Source organism: Mauremys reevesii, linkage group 8, assembly GCF_016161935.1.
Source record: "Mauremys reevesii isolate NIE-2019 linkage group 8, ASM1616193v1, whole genome shotgun sequence".
In the NCBI taxonomy this organism is placed as follows: domain Eukaryota; kingdom Metazoa; phylum Chordata; order Testudines; family Geoemydidae; genus Mauremys; species Mauremys reevesii.
Genome location: NC_052630.1, coordinates 86,604,308 through 86,621,573, shown reverse-complemented (window position 1 = coordinate 86,621,573; position 17,266 = coordinate 86,604,308). Strand labels below are relative to the sequence as shown.

General features: G+C 42.6%; 1 protein-coding gene across 8 annotated transcripts in view; it reads right to left on the bottom strand.

Annotated features, from left to right (window-relative positions):
- ERICH3 (glutamate rich 3) overlaps nucleotides 1–17,266 on the bottom strand; it is a 74,517-nt gene that overhangs the window by 4,481 nt on the left and 52,770 nt on the right. For 6 of the 8 annotated variants that reach the window (XM_039483211.1, XM_039483208.1, XM_039483215.1 and 3 more), the window contains 3 exons: nucleotides 12,762–12,899; nucleotides 5,886–8,038; nucleotides 3,849–5,159 (listed from right to left, as the gene is read on the bottom strand). In XM_039483211.1, the coding sequence (XP_039339145.1) occupies nucleotides 5,904–8,038; nucleotides 12,762–12,899 (2,273 nt within the window). In that variant the 3' untranslated portion in view covers nucleotides 3,849–5,159; nucleotides 5,886–5,903. Of the gene's footprint in view, nucleotides 1–3,848; nucleotides 5,160–5,885; nucleotides 8,039–12,761; nucleotides 12,900–17,266 lie in introns of those variants that run through there. The other 2 variants (XM_039483212.1, XM_039483209.1) reach the window with 2 other exon arrangements.

Below are 17,266 nucleotides of genomic sequence, written 5' to 3'. Positions count from 1 at the left end.
TTTTTTCGCCTAAATGTGTCCTTCAGGTTTCCTTTGTGACCTAACTACAAGTAAGCAAGGGAGCATATAGCTAACATTTTACAAAATGCTGTAATTTCACCTGTTTGTTTTCCTTATCAAAATTCTACCTGCCTGGATTCCTGATATATCCACATTGTGACTTTATCTGAACTAGCCATCTTTACAGCCAGTGGAGCAAAGTTAAAAAAAAAATCAAATGATGATCTGAATTTGAAATGATCAATTTCATCCAGAGCTATAACGATTATCCAAAATTTGACTCAGCTCCTTTGATTTAGAAACAGCGTGCCAAATATATTTATTTTGTAAAAACAGAGACCAAAGAAATGAGCACTGTCAGACAGAAAACTTCACAACAGTCAACAGGCTAGGTGGCTCCCCAACCTAGCCAATGGGATATGTGTGTTCTACGTCCTGCATCTCCGAGAGTTCAACACCTGAATCCAGGCTGGCGGGAGGTGCTAGGTGAGTACCCTAACCACTGGGCTAAAGGCTGAAAGGGAGGGCCTCCTGCTCCTCTTGTGTGTGGCATGAGCTGCACTCAGAGCGCACCTACTGGAATGGGTCTCGCAGGTGAATTAGGTGACTGAGCACCTCTCTTTCCCTGGTTTGTAAATGGTTCTGGGGCTTCGGCAGGAGACAGGCATCCAGGTGCCCAGAGTGAGGCAGCAGTGCACATGCTTAGAGACAGAAACACAGGCGCTTTTCCTACAAAACATAGGGACTCAGTGACTTTTGACATCTACAGGGTAGGCAGCAGTTGAGTGGGGATTATATGAATACCAGAGGCACCTAAGTCCCAGCTTTGGGCTCCTAAACTGGCAATTAGGCACCTATGTCCCTTTGTGAATCTCGCCCATTGTGTTCAGTAAAACAACTATTGACAAAGAGACAGGGCGGCCTTGTGAACTCAGCACAGACTTAGTGCTAGTTCTGGCTCTTGCTGTGCAAGCAAATCATTTTACTCCTGTGTGCTTTAGTTTGTCTGTCCATTAAATTTGGATAATGGCACATACTAGAGCTGAGAAACACTGGAACAAGTTTTCCATGACCAGATAAATGGATTTGTGCGTGCAATGCTCAGGTCCCTACGGCTGTTGCTTGCCGCAAACATTCCTGTGATAAAAATTTTCCCGGCACAAATATTCACCGCCACCACATTTTTAATATACATGTAGTACTTGGGCACTCCTTCAATCAGAGAACAGCAACACCTATCATGTGACTTATTTGACCAAGCACAATTCCTCGACCCAGTTCAACTATTGAATGCTTACAAAGAGCTGTTCACCAAAGAGTTTTAAAAAACTGCCAACAAAAAAATAGCTCATCATCATCATTTCAAAAAAAGTAATACATTTTCATTCTGTTTGTGGCTAGCCTATGGGGCAGGAAATGAGGCTAAGTTCAGCTGTTAGGCGTACTTATGTCACAGGGTATTATGATGATTAATTAGTTAATGTAGGAACAATGCTTTGAAGCTGTATCAAACTTGGTTCAAAGCCAGTTACAGCCAGTGGAAAGATCACCACTTCAAGGAGCTTTGTATGAATGCTAAGTATTAGTATTCTTACATTGACGAGCGTTCCAAAAATCCAAACAGCTTCCCAGACTGGCATCACTGAGACAGACTAAAGCAAATATGTGAGTCTATGCACATACACGAGTGTGTGCACATGCCCCCCGCCTCCGCCTCCGCCTCCGCCACACCCTCCCCCCCCCCAAAGAAAATCTTTAATGGAAGACCATGAAGAAAAGTTTTAATTCAGAACAATTAACATCCCAGATTTATTCACCTGTAGAAGGCATAAACATATATTATCCATTTACTGTGCTGTTAATATTGAACAAATTTGAAAACATATTGGTCCATGGAAGAGACTGTTTCATATTTTATGGACATTCCTTGGATTAAAAAGAGACCAAGAGGGTCGCAACTCAAGTACATGCTTTCAAAGCAAAGTATTGCACAAATTGCACGAGAATAAGGATTTAAATTGTACAGCACAGATTCACTGCACACAGTGCCTCAATTTAAATTACTGACAAATATAATCTGTCATTATTCTTGTTTAATCGCACTAAATTCCTTTTTTACTACAATAAATGCATTTAGCTTATTTATCTTGGGTACTTTTCTTTCTCAAAGTGCATATTAGGGACTTTGGCCCAGAAACACAAATCCAACGATCTATTAAAACAAACACAAGGTATTTGACCATGTTTACATTCATTACCCCATGTGGAAACCCAAAATAATTCAGTGTAATGAAGCACTGCAAAGCCATTTGATTTTATTCCATTGCCTAAGATGGAAAATAAAACTTGTGCCATGCCCAGCATGTGGGAGGCCATAGAGAGAGAAGCATTTCTCAGCACTCACTAGCAATGCCGAATTGTGAATGCATGCCACACATGGGCTCTTAAAGATGCTATGTGTAGCCTGGCTCACTGGTAGAGCTGCCACCAATGTGGGAAGCCTTCGAAGGTGAGGCTTTAAAAACGGAGTGGTCTGATTAATATTATGTAAATCAGAAAAATCAGTTGTTGCCAAGTGTTCTTCTCTCACTTCCATCAGTTTTATGCCAGTATAACACCAGTCACACCCCTCGGGTTATTACTGGTTGACTGCAAGGTAAGTGAAAGGAGGATTAGGCCCGCTGTTTATACCTAAACCTGTGCTGTTTGGAATCCAAAGTTTGTATTTATTCACTTGTATAACGGACATGGAAATTATGGTGCTTGTTTTCAATTTTCACTCTGAAGGAATCTGCTGGCTGTTGGGTTTACTGTAGGGGTTTGATCACTTTATTTTTTTTCTGCCCTAATCTAGCAGAGATATTTAATATCAGTTATTTTGTGCAGAGCCCTGATTGCAATTTATGTATCTTTCTACACTGGAGTGAAGCTTCTGGAAATGCCAGGCCACTGGACAAACCATCATAGAACTTAGCATAGAACCTAGCCGGGCCCGCGTTGGGGGATGGCGCACAGAGCTGACCCTTTCATGGCCTGTGTAAAGACCAGACAGAATTCCAGTTGCTTTACCTAGGGGAGCGTAGGGACTGCTCTGTCCCTGTATCCATGGGAATGTAAAGCACTCTCAAGGGGGCTAACGTGGGCTGAGTCATGGGTTCCACCTTCACCGCCTCCTCACTCCATAGAACTGGCCAGCCCCAAAGAGGTAGGCCAGCCACAGCCTAGAAAGGGAATATGAGCAGGTGTACACCCTGGGCATACCTGGGAGGTCCCAGAGCTCCCTCTGGCCAGGGCAGCTCCGCACTGTTCCTCAGAGCCAGGCCATGCTGACAAGACACAATCAAGGTCTTACTAACTGTTACTAAATGGCATCCAAGGGCAGACGGAGGCAGGGGGAAAATAGCCTTCAGGTGACTAAAACAAATATTAGGAGCCACATTTCAAACAGGTTGGTGCTGGTTAGTAAGCCTCGTAAAGACAATACTTGGCATTCACTCCACACAAACACTACTACATACTGGAAAAAAAATCTTGGCCTTACTCTTTGGAGCCCCAGAGATGGGCAAAGCAGAGTGGTGCCAGGGGTGCTGAGTAGAGCTGAGCAACGTATTCCCAGCCATTCATCTCTTCAATGACAATGACACCTTTGCTGTGTCTGACTTACCTGTTGGTACCCATTTCTCTGACATTCAGCCATTGGGTGAATGGTTTGAGAGAACATTTCAGCCCTTGATTTGCTTGCGGGCTGTTTAACATACCTACTGCTTCATGTTATTTGCTGTTCATGCTAAGTGACTGGTCACGTAGGTCATGTGGTGCAGGTCCTGCTTCCTGACCACTTCCTGATAGCTTTAAAGATAGTCAAACCGCCCCTCCCCGAGTGAATGCTCAAGTGTATGGACATTCAAGCATGCACAACTCTCTTTCCAGGAACTTTCTTCCAAATCAAAATCTGCTTCTGTGAATGGTTATGGGAAGCAAATCAAACTTGGCTGGAAATGCCAGCGGAACACAGTCAGATTTATGTGACCACTTCCGCAGCAGTCAAACACAGATGGGGCCCAGATGCAGAGGCTGGCTTAGCGTGGGCATAGAGCAGCAGGAACCTGCCTGGTGGGCCATTCTTTATGCCTTTAAGCAGTAGCAGCAAGGCAGTATGCATGCCCACCTACTGTATTCTCTATACCCCAGCATGTGCACAGGTGAGGATCTGGGGCCTGACTAGATTTCATTAGAGCTACAGCCAAGGTGCACTCACGTGTTGACTCCTCCCCTTACCTAATGCTCTCTGAAGTCCAGTTCTGACCTGCTCCTCTGGATGTAGAAGGGGGGAAAAATCCTCTCTATGGCCATTTTCTCCACTAATGGATGCATGCAACAGAGGGAAGGAATTACCCTTACAGCCCCCAATTCTTTCCTCCATTAGATAGCACAGTTCCCAGTGGCATCGATGTGTGAGATCAGAATTGGGCTTCTTATTGTTATTACTACTATTTACATTACAATGCCACCTTGATGCTCCAGTCAGAATCCAGACCTTATTGTGCTAGGAAACCACATATACATACATGAGGACATAGCCACTGTCTTAAAGAGTTTACAATCTACAAATGCAATTGACATGCAACAGATGTGTGTGGGGGGAGGATACAATCACATATATACAATTTTATATACATACGTACACTGCACTTTCTATTATTATACATAAAGTGCCAGCAAGCCTCCTCCTCCCTTCAAGCTAGTCATCACAAACCCACTGAGTTCTTTGGGGGCTGGGGAATTTAAGTTCAACCAATGTAAGAATTCTCTGTAGTTCGAAAAGAAATTCATGACAGCTGTGGAAAGTTCCTTATTATTATTGTCGTCATAATGATAAAGGAGTGTGATTTCCTACACTAGCTCTGTAAGCTTAGTTCAGTTATCTGTTGCACATTCCGTTGCTGGTCTAGTAAACAAACAGATGGTTATGCTACTCATCAAATCAAATGAAGATGGGGAAGGAATGTCCCAAACCACACAAATCTACAGTGATTTGTAAAAAAATGTTACTAAAATAAGATCATTGAAGGAACTGCAGAGGATGCTCAGATGTGTCTTTCTCCCCCATCCAGGGATTGTATCGAAGGCAAGATAATTATGTCCAGCTCTAGAGCATTCTGGGAAACATCAAGCAAAGTATTAGTTGTATGGTAAACAGGTACATTAAAGATTGTGAGGTGCTTGGCTACTAGTGTAATATGAGCCATACAAGTTCATAGAGAGATAGATTGCAAGCAGAAACACAGGGGCTGATTATTGCTATAGCTCCATAATATCAAAATCATTTGAAATGTTATGGTCAGAGGCTACCTCTCTTGCTCATTTACTCACTTCCTCCATTGTCACCCCCCTCAACCACCACCACTCGGCCACGGCCACCCCCTCAGTCACTGCCACTACCTCCATTGCTGCTACCTCAGCCATCTCCTCTACATTCATTGTGACTTTATCTATTGCCTTGTCAGCCATAAGTACATTTTTTTCCTATACATAGTTTCAGTGTAACCAATGGCACGACCCATGGATGACAGTACCACTCAGTGTGAATGAAGTTATGAGACACAGACATTAAACAGAGCTGTGAATGTTCATGATGCAACTCAAAGTCACTTTGGACTTTGCAATAAAAACCCTTAGGAAACCCTTGAAGCGAAAATAAAGAATATAATAAATGGTGGAAGAAAATCATGGCTCTCTCTCTCCTCCATTTCACCATCCAGTAGAGCTGGTGCTTTGATAGCACTAGCCTAGGTACTGCAGCTTTGGAAACCTTACAAAGGAATGTAATAAAAGTAAAATCAATTCCTCTTTCAGGTAGCAATCTGGCTCATACAGATACTCACCATGTGCCACAGAGCCCCTTAGTTTTTCTCTTCTGTAATGGACGTTTCTATGGTGTCTGTCTTTATATGTTCAAGGCTTTCTTCCTTGTGCTGGACTTCAAGCAGATCTGTACGCCCATGAATCCCATGTGGATATTCAGCCAAAGTCTCTGTCTTTCCTATTTTTATTTTTTCATTTGTGTCTAATTGTTTCAGTGTGATTTTCTCCTCCACTGTCTCCATCTCTCGCTCCTCTGTTCTGTCATTCCCACCTGTGTGTCTCACTTTTGCCATTATCTCTTCCACAAGGACTGCTTGCTTCTCCACTACATCTGGGTGATATGCCATTTCCTGTGTCACACCTTCTACCTCAGGTGCTGCTTCCACAGCTTCCACTTCATCCCTCAGAGATGATGGCGTCATCAATTTCTCCACCTCAGGCAATGTTCTCTCTGATCTCATATCTTCTTCGGGTGTTATCCTCTCTGTCATCACCTTCTGCTCTTCCGATCCTGCCTCCTCCTCTTCCATGCCCTCCTCATGTCCTCCGTCCGCTGTCTGCACCTCCCAGTCTGATAATACTTCTGCATTTTCTTTCTCACCAAGTTCTGATTTCTCTACTATCTCCTCCCTTTGTGGTGGTGTTTCATTGCCCATTACTGTCCCATTGCCTGCTGCGTCCACTGACATTGCCTCCTCAGATTCTATTTCTGACATTCCCTCTCCCTCTCTCTCTCTCTCTGCTGATTCCTCAGCCACCCCCTCACCCACCTCCACTTCCTCCATTGCCATCCCCTCAGTTACCACCACACCCTCCACTGCTGCTCCCTCAGCCACCTCCTCTACATTTATTGTGGATTTATCTACTGCCTCTTCAGTAACAGGTACCTTTTTTCCTATTACCAACTTCTTTTCAGGAACTGCTATTTGGGACACCACCTTCTCTTCTGTTTCCTCTATCACTTCCTCCTCACCAGCCTCCAGCAGTTCTTCTCCCATATATGGTGTTTCCTCAGGCACTGACTCCTCTATGTCTGTTCCTTCTTCTACTACCTCCTCTTCAGATTCTGGATCTTCTGCTGCTGCTTCCTCTTCAGATGCTTCCACTATGCTCTCCCCATCTTTGTGTGCTCCTTCCTCTGTTGCAGTGTCCCTTTTTATTTCCCTGTCCAATGAGGTTTCTTCCCTCAGAGGTGGCGATTCCTCTACTTCTGACTCCTCTTCTGTGGCCTCATTTCTTGTCTCTCCCTCCTCTGGGGTTGTTTCCATTACATCCTCCTCCTCCTCAGATGTTTTTGCTGCTGCTGCCTCCTCCACTTCAGATACTGCTTTACCGATGGGAACCTTTCTTGATTCTACTGATTCCTCCATTTCAGTTGCTGCTCCCAGTATGGGAACCTTCACTGATTCTACTGACTCCTCCAGAACAAATTCTGTCTCTCCCATAGTCTCCCATCCCTCAGAAGCTGCCTCCTGCACAACTTTCTCTCCTTCCAATTCTATCCCCTCTGCAACTTCCTTTCCTGTGGAGTCTGCCTTCTCCATAGCCTTCTCTGCCTCTGCAACTGAATCCTCCACAACCTCCTCTCCCTCAGATTCTGCCTCCTCCACAGCCTCCTCTGCCTCAGATGCTGCCTCCCCTACATCTTCCTTTCCCACACCTCCTGCCATCCCCACAGCCTCCTCTGCCTCGGATTCTGCTTCCTCCACATCCTCTTTTCCCTCAGGCACCTCCTCAACAACCTCCTCTCCTTCAGGTGATACTTCCTCCACCACCTTTCCCTCATATGCTGCCTTTTCTACTAGCTCCTCTCCTTCATTTACGTCTTCCTCCACAGCTACATTTCCCTCAGATGCCTCCTCTCCCTGAAATGCCATTTCCTTTCCTACCCTACTCTCTTCCAGAGCTTCTTCCATTATAGCCTTCTCCTCAGATGCTGCTTCTTTTACAGTAAGTACATTCTCCACTGTCTGTCCCATCACAGCTGCTGCTTCTTTCTTAGCCAGTAAGTCTAACTCCAGAGCTGTTTCATTGCCTGCCTCTTCAGTGTCAGTGGCTCCTTCCTCAGCTACAAACTCCTCCTGCTCCTCAAGTGCTTTTTCCTCTTGTACCCCTTGCTCTGCTGCCTTCTGCTTTTCACATGCTGTTGCTGCTTCTGCCAAGAAGGCTCCATCTGAGGAAATAATCAAAACATTAGTTTTATTGTAATAAATATGTTAATTTTAAGGCTTTTATGAAGTGATTATTAGAGATGCCATTTTCCAAATCAGTGAAAGGATTTTAGGCTGAGTAATGTGGAGGGAAACTTGGCCTGCTGCTTCCCAGGATGCACCTGTCCTGTGGCTGTTTCCAGTGCTGTCATTCTGGCATCAGGCACAAATAATTGAAACAAAAATGATGTTGGATGGCCCAGAAGTGACCTCAGGGTAAATAGAGGAAGTAGCGATAGGAGATTTAAATATGCAGAAAGAGGTCATGCAAAATAATCAGGTACAGGAGACAGAATATACATCTGTGCATGCAAAATGGGTAATGGCTTATGCACGTTTGGGGCTTGATCCTATCCTCTTTGAAATCAATGGCCAAAGCTTTCATTGAATTCAGTGACGCAGGATCAAGCTTTTGGCAAGCACAATTACCTATTTGTGCCAGTGCCCCTGTGTCTGTACACATTATTCAGGATCTGGTCATATTTTTGGAAAAACTGGCCTAAATGTCATTGAAGCGAATAAAAGAATCATGCTTTCCAGACACTGTGCTCTGGTGGGACATATGAAAAATCCAAAGTGGAGGAAAGGCCACCCATAATACCTGCCTTTATTTGATTTATTCTACTGTCACCTTCTTATATTTCCACAACCCTCAGTCACTGTGTTCTTTAGCCTGGCTAGGCCTAAATATGTGTTCATGCTGCATCAGCCATCTCTAAAATGTCTCCCTAGAGATGGTTCAGATCCCTGGCCTGAAGCACATTGCTCTGTGGGCCACAGTCTTGGCACAGGAAGATGGATGGGTTCTCACCTTCCCCATTTGGCTCTCCCAGGACCTTCCGCCAGCCTGGCCAACTTCCTAATATCACTTTCCTCACTCTATATCAGCACTGACACAAGAGAGGAATCAGTGAATGAACCTACATGCTGCAGTGTTTCATCCTGTCCTGCAAGTGGTACTGAGCTCAGGAGGCTAGAGTTTACTGCTGTAAGCAGGTCCATTTGAGCAAAAACCAGGGGAAGCATTGTGCAGCTGGAGAGGCTGATAGCAGACGGAGAACAGGATGGCAGTGATAGAACAGGTGAGAAAGAGAGTGCCCTGGAGTAGACAGAGTAGAGGGCAAGTGTGAAAAATCAGGATACTTTTTTTGGGGGGGGACGAGGGGATATAGTCCCATATATAAGACAAAGCCCCTAATGTCGAAATGATCCCAATAATATTGGGACATCTGGTCACCCTAGACAGAGATCAGGGATGGGTGGAAGAAGAGAGAGAGAAAAGGGGGTTGAGTTGAAGGGCGTGCAAAAGAGAAATGTAAATAAAAATCAACTGAAGCAGCGGCACTTTTTTCCTCTCACCTTACCTCACATAATATGATCTCTAGTCATGTGACCAATAACAGCTTAAAACCCCCACGTTGCACTTTGCTACCTGACAGAAATCCTGCCCTCCATCCTCCGCCAATACCCTCCTAGATAGATGTGCTTTGCAGTGAGTTATTTATATTTACTGCTAGCTTCCTCATTTTTATGCCCCTCAGGTTTTAGACTTTTAGCAGTGTTAAAAAAAACCTGCCTCTCCATTCATTTATCAATCCCCATCATAATTTATAGAAAAGGGTCTCAGACCAAAAATACCACATCCAGGCACTCCTGAATTTGGGTCACTTCAAATCTTCATCCAAACTCAGTCCAATTGCCAATAATTCTTAAAACGTCTAATAAATCATCTTTAAGTTTCATTTGCAGTGTGAATAATGTCTTATGCCATATGCTGCACCGTCCCTGAGGCAATAATCTCCTTTCTATTTTACTAAATAGTAGCTGGCACTGGACAAAGTATTCTGGGTTGGAAATAGCTAATACAATAACCCTTTTTCTTTTCCTCTGCTAATGTGACCCTGAACCCTTAGGTGAAAAAATACAGTATGCTATGAGTACAATGAATGATGATAGTTTAGTGTCATCATCACCCAGTTATAACTGATTGGTGATGCATTCAGTTTTGTTCACTGCAGTCAGCGTATTCCACCTCCTTTCCTCCTCTGCTAAAAGAGCTTGTAGAGAGCTGCTTTTATTGTCTCCTGCTTAGGACTAATTCGGTATTTTGCTCTTAATATGTAATTGATCCATAGGACAGAGGCTACTAATATTTGATTTTCAATGCAGAAAAAATAAACTGTATGTATTTATTTAAAATAGCATTTAAAAACAGTCAGTCAGCTGGGTGTTCCATGAGAGGGGGTCCCTCTCCAAAGAATAGCTTTCATTCATTCGGCTTGCATCCGAAGAAGTGGGTATTCACCCACGAAAGCTCATGCTGCAAAACGTCTGTTAGTCTATAAGGTGCCACAGGACTCTTTGCTGCTTTCATTCTGAATGTATCTCATTCAAAAGACCAACTGGCATTACACAGCTGGGCAGAGCAGGCTAGGGAAGGGCAGAGCTCTGCCACCTGCAACATGCACATATACGCTTCGCCACCTGCAACACACACACATCTATGCACACCCATACACACTTCAGCTAGCACCTTAGCACTAGCCACAGAACGAGCTGTGACATGCACTGTACGCAAAGTCAGGTCTAGAAAGTGTCTCTAGTTCTGATCCTGTTCCAGTCTGCTCACCTGTTTGACAGCAATTATCTCATATTGAAACACGGCTCCTTTGTACAACTGTGATGAAACCCTGAGGGTCTGATTCTGAGCTCATGCTGGTCTACATCAGTGTCACTCCATTGACCTCAAAGGCGTTCTCTGTGCTGTGAGAACAGAGTCAGGCCCAGAGAATATTTTATTTCCTGGCTGAGGCTGCAAAGCACAACTGGAGTGTCTGAATGCAGCAATGCAGCTCTTTGAAACCACCTTTGTTCCCGGTGGCAACACAACTAACCAGCAACTAATATTATATTGAGTTAGGAAATGGACAAAATCCAGGTAGGAACATATGCTCTTTCAACAGACTGATGTGTTACAAACAGTTTTTGTTCTTTAATTGGAGATATTCTGGCTGAAGTTTGTAAGAAAACAAGCTCCATGGCAATTTTGCCAGACACCCACTGTTCATTAGTAATTATTTTTAATAACTGGGCCTTATATTTATAGGTTAATTTAAAAAAACATCATAGAATCCACAAAAAGATAGTGATTTTTGACCCATACGCCTGTGTAATTTAACAGTCTGCAGCAAAAATTCTGGGAGCTGACGTGCCGATGGCATCCATCTGTGCCATTATATTTAAAGTTCACAGAACAACACAATCAAACCTGACAAATTTTGGAATCTGAAAGCTTCTGTAATTCATGAAGGAGGAGAACAGGAGTAAAGAAAGGTACTATCACAAAGAACAGAAACATTGTCTACATTTATTTGAGTAGCCAAATGTGTATGGTTATTTTTCACATTTACAGTAAGTTGTCTATGCCTATGTGCTTTACTCACAAATCAGCCGCATTTTGCTAATGCCTAAAAGCAATGTCTTGTGTAATAAAGCTAGAGAAACATCTAGGCCAAGGTTTCAAATAGTCATTAGTGCCTTTGGGTATCTCAATCTCTGGGTGCCCAATCTAAGCCACCTGAAAATCAAGCTCCCTTTAAGTTGTCTGAAACTTGGAACCCAAAATTACCCGTCATTTTTGAAAAATTTGGCCCTAGTGAATGAAAAAGAAAATTGAATCCACCAGAAATGGTGGGTTCCAAACGCTCAGTCCAAACATTCATCCGATGCAAAGCACTCTGCTATTCCAGAGGATACTGCAGCATCACTACTCTACCAGTGAACTCTTTCTGTCTTTGGGGACAGAATATTCCAGGCATTTGAGAGGCAACCGTGATATATTCTGTGATAATCAGGTACAATCAGGGAAATTAAAGTCAAACAATTTATGGCTTTATTCTTTTTTCCATTATGTGTCTCTGAACCTCACTTCTATTTTGAAGAAGAACCTTAACACTTACATTCATTAGGGTTTGTTGCGAACATAACTTGGCCGACTCTAAAACCCAGAATAAAAATGCTGGGCTCTTCTGTTCAGCAATCCTTGGTTCTGATGTTAAATTCCTGGATTAAGATTCCAGGCAGGAACTGGTGAGCCCAGAGAAAATCCTGGATGGAAATTCTTGGAAAAGCCAAGCTCCAATTGAGGTTTTGTTGTGTTACTGTCAATAATGCCAAGCTCTAGGAAGGTGAGTTGGGGGCACAATATAGTCTGTTGAACTCTAGGCTGGGACTCAGATCATTGGCACTTTCATTCATATTGACAATCATTCCAGTGAACGGTGATACCTTTTCCATTCATAGAAATAGAAGCATCCTGTCTTAAATCTGCATTTTCCCATAGGCCTCATATTAACATACGGGTTGACAGGCTGGAAGCAAAGTGAAACTTACCAGATTCCTATTTTTTGAAGCAGTCTCCACTAGCTATCACATTTTCATGGCCTCAACTCTTTATCCAGAATCACTGTCAGCTCCTAAATGGTATCAATTTTACAAGCTTTACAGCTTTAGAGGCTAATCAATCAGTGCAACAATTTTATTCAGGGGAGGAAAGAAAAGGAAAACAGAAGCCAGAGATGCCAGTATGAAAAGGAAGGTGAAAGAGGGAACTAACTGTTCTATAAATGGCTTTTCAATGCAGAGTGAAATTTAATCCATGCACCTGATCATATTAGTTGACCTCACCTTCTTTTATATCATGAGCTGTACTTGTTAAGTTCTCCTCTTCTTCATCTGTACTGGAATCACTGGGCTCAGGTTCAGAACTCAAATGATGGCCATTTTCAATTGCCTCTGCTATTTTCTCTTGGACTGATTTGCAATCTTCAAAAAATATCACAAAATTATTAAACAAGGAGCAAGGAAGAAAAATAATCGAAAGCTTAAGGGAAAAGGGAATCATTCAGTTGTCTGAAATTGGCTTAACGAGAGCCATATTATCAGTGCAGGGTTAATTAAAATCCAGTAAGCCTTCACCTGTAATAATGCTTTGAAGTATATTAAAATCAAATGGCAACCCATTATAAAAATTCATGCAGGAGGATCTACAAACATACATGCAGAAATCAGCCACAAAATCATCACAAAGACACAAAACTACCTTGGTTAAGATGCATTTCATGCACAAGCAACAAAATTGTTTGATGAACAGAAACCTTTTATTGTCCTGTGCTGACTTTAAAAAAAAAATTACACCATATTTTTACATACTAAAGTTTCCATATACAGTTCTGATGATTCTTTAAATTGGCTGAAGACATTGTCTTATCTTAATGCATGGTCATACATGAATGTAAATCTCTATATATAAGCAGAGAAATATTTGCTTCTCCTAAAAGCAACATCTATGATGTTTAAGATTTTGTTTCATAGTCAAAATCTACGTGTTACATTTGTAGCATTACAGTTAAGGTTGTGCTATCCCTTCCATTAGCGTTGCATGTACCACGTGCTAAGGAATAAAATTAGAGGATAATATACTTGTAAAACTACACTGGTTCTTTGTTAAAAGAACTATTTACAGAGATGCTGTAATGGCAGCTAGCATTGGTTCTAGCCGTGTATACAATTAACTTCCTAGTGCCTCTTCCGAACTCCCAAACTGGGCTTTTCCCTCCAAATACCACGCAGGTTGCTACAATTATAGCTTCAATTTCAAGAGTTATATAACATGGTTATATTGCATTTAATTTTTATTAAGGGAGATGTATTACCAACACTGCATTTCTGTCAATCTACCCCCATTTCCAAACCAACACAGCGAACTTTCCTGCTTTCAGATAATGCTACTGAGTTATGGCAAATGCAAAGAAAATGCTCCGTGAGAAAAATAAAACCATTGGGCGGAGGGAGTGTATGGAAGGGAGAGGTTCCTCCTAGCTATGCATGGAAAATAACAGCTATTAATGCTTTTGAGACTGGAGAATAAACACCAACATTGTTTAACCTTCTAGCTGTGTATATAATGGGCCTTAAGCTGCCTGGTATTTCAGAATTACTCATGGCAATGAGGGACTCTATTGGAAGAACTAAAGGTGACACATTTATGTCCAAATGGCTTTTCAGGGGAGATTAGGGACAAGATGGTCGCTAGTCAAACTCCTCCTCCCCCCCATTCTTATATTCTTCGTTTCCCCCATTCTCAACCCATATCTTGCCATTCTACTTTGTTTCCTTTATATTTTCCTTTTGTTTTTCCTTTATCTGCCATTTATCTACAACATCTCCTGCTTCTCCTCCTCACCACAGCCTTCTCAGTGTCTTCCTTCCTTTCCTTCCCCCACACTGTTTCCTCCGCTCCTTCTCCTCCAGTTCCCTGCATCCTTAGCTCCCAGGAGCAATAGGACAAAATCAAGGAAAGACAAATTTAGTCTGAATGGCAGGGAAAGCTTTCCAAGCATGATCGGTTTCAGGCTGCACAACAGCCTCCCAAGGGAGATGAGAGACATCTTCACTTAAGGCTTTTAAATGGAGCCTGAACAAACCATACTGCAGAGGACAATCCATGCAGGCAGGGAGGTGGACCAGATGGCACCTACTAGGTCCTTCCTGGCTCTGAATCTGTGATTAGATGATTATTTTTTCTTCCTCCTCCTTGTTTTTTTCTCATCTCTTCCCCACACCTCAGCCTTCCTGCTACGCTTCTTCTCCCCATCTTCTCTGTTCTCTCTCCTCAGGCCTTACCTCCACCCACTCTTGTTCTGGTTAAATAATGTACTAGCCCCAGCATGAAGCCACTGCACTTCCCTGGAGTTATTTGGACACTATACAGACCCCCTTCAGCATTTCAGGGCAGGGTCCTGACTAGGGTCTCTGGGCGCTATTGCAATATCAATAGTAAATAACAATGATGATTAAACTCTGCAAACAAGAGGAGAAACCTTCACCCCCAGGAGATTCCTTTGCTGCATCAGAATAAAGAAGCATAGACGGCATTTTCTTCAGGCCCACTGAAGCCCCATAAGCTTTCTTAGATATGGTCCGTACCTTATTACTTTGACCTGCTTATAGTCCTGCCATTTGATTAGCTGGCAGTTCCCATTCTTCCCAGTTTACATATATGACAAGAGGGAGTATTGACAGTCAGTCAAAACACAGAGCCCCAGGCAGGATGACAAATACAGCGCACAGTAATTCTGTCTCTTGGAATGAGTGACATCTCCTTCTTGTCACAAAGTCCACAACAAGATCAGAGAATACACAGCAGGTATTTAAAATCCTAATTCCCACGTTTATGGTGCCTTCCCCAGCCTCAGCTGGCAACTGAATAAGCCCACACAAGCTTTTCCACTTATGGTCTCCTTTTACATGTAAATTCATCTCTGGTTAATATTTCCGCAACATCTAAAACCAGACTGGTTAGCAGAAGCATAGTCAATAACTGGATCTGCTACCAGCCAACAGGGCAGAAACACCTGATATAGGAGGAAGGGCAGTGGCAACAGAAAGTTTAACAAGGAAATAAAGGAGCCCAGGTGCAGAATAGAGCTAAGAGCCTAATTTTGCAACTGCTTTAAGATGCTGAACTGCTCACCTCTCATTGGCTCTCTCTGGAAGTGGAAGCCAATCAGAAATTTTCAGGACTGGCCCAAGATTTCCTAGATTAGTGAGCAGGGGGTGAATGTAGGATCAGGCCCTAAAGAAAGTTTGATTCTCAAGGTGGCATGTGCTACCCATCAAATCCTTTTTTTCACAATGTTAATTTCCTTTCGTAGACTTTAAGGTCAGAAGGGACCATTATGATCATCTAGTCTGACCTCCTGCACAAAGCAGGCCACAGAATCTTACCCATCCACTTCTATAACAAACCCCTAACCTATGTCTGAGTTATTGAAGTCTTCAAATTGTGGTTTGAAGACCTCAAGCTGCAGAGAATCCTCCAGCAAGTGACCCATGCCCCAAAGAGGTCCTTGCCCTTATTTTTTCATTACTCACATGTCATTCCTTGACAAATTCTTTATTTTCTCCCAAAATCACCATGACAATACTGTACCGGCCAGGAGCTGGATTGGATGGGATCAACTAGGTCTTTTGTATCTCTAACTTCTATGATTAAGTGATTATTTTTGTCCACATAGCCCTTGTTTTGTCCTCATTTTCCGTAGTCTGCCCCTGAGTCTTAGACGTTCTCCAGGCAGTAAAGATGCTGTAAGATTTGATGGAGAAGTATACGTTCTTTTATCTGGACTACGCTTATCCCGTCTGTCACTTACTCATCCTGACAACTGAAATAGGGCCTTTTAAAGAGAGAAAAGTCATCCCAAATGCGATGATCATTCAAATCTATAACTACAGTATAAAATGACTGTTAAATGTCAGCACCCAAGAATTTGATCAAATAAGAACAATGGTCTTATTTTATGCCAAAACCGTGGCAGGTCATTAGCTCAGTACATATTATCCCTTTCTTCCCCTTTTTTTTTTTTAAATTACAGCACTTCATCCTACTTGTATGATTGAAATCATTAGCAATCTTCAACCACACTTACTACTTATCTAACAGTCTAATGGTGAAGTTGCTTAAGCTGAGATGCCTTATGCAAGTGAAAGGAACATTTCAAGAAACACACACCTATAAATAATTCAATATAATCCCTGAATAATAAATTATTCCCTCTTCTTCAATTCTGAATGCATAACATAGCAAAACCAAAGCACAGTGCAATCCAAAGCAATCCAACACCAAGAGACTTGCAAATAATACAGCATAGCATTCAACAGTGTTTGCTTTGCACACATGGTGCTATTTGATACATGCAGCACTCGAGCAGAAAGCAATAGAAACAAACCACAAACATCTATTAAAACTAAATGAGAGCATTACATAATCCACTGCAAAATCGACATCCATAGAAATACAGTCAGAAATATTGTCTAGCGTGGCTTATGACTCCCTTTCTTCACATCTGCATCACTAAGGCCACTTCATTACTTTACATTGACATTCCCAGTATTATCAGGATAGTCTTCCCGCTATCCAGATGAAATTCCACACCAAGTACTTATATTCTTCCCACCCAAGTACGCAATCCTGCACAGCCTTACTCATGTGGGTATAGCTATACTCCTTGCCCAGCCCCCAAAACATCCCTCAATAGCTGTGAGATTGGAGCACAAATATCCCCATTTTACAAACTGCCAAATTGAGGCACGGGGAGGTTAAGTGATTTGCTCCTGGTGAGCCAGTGTGT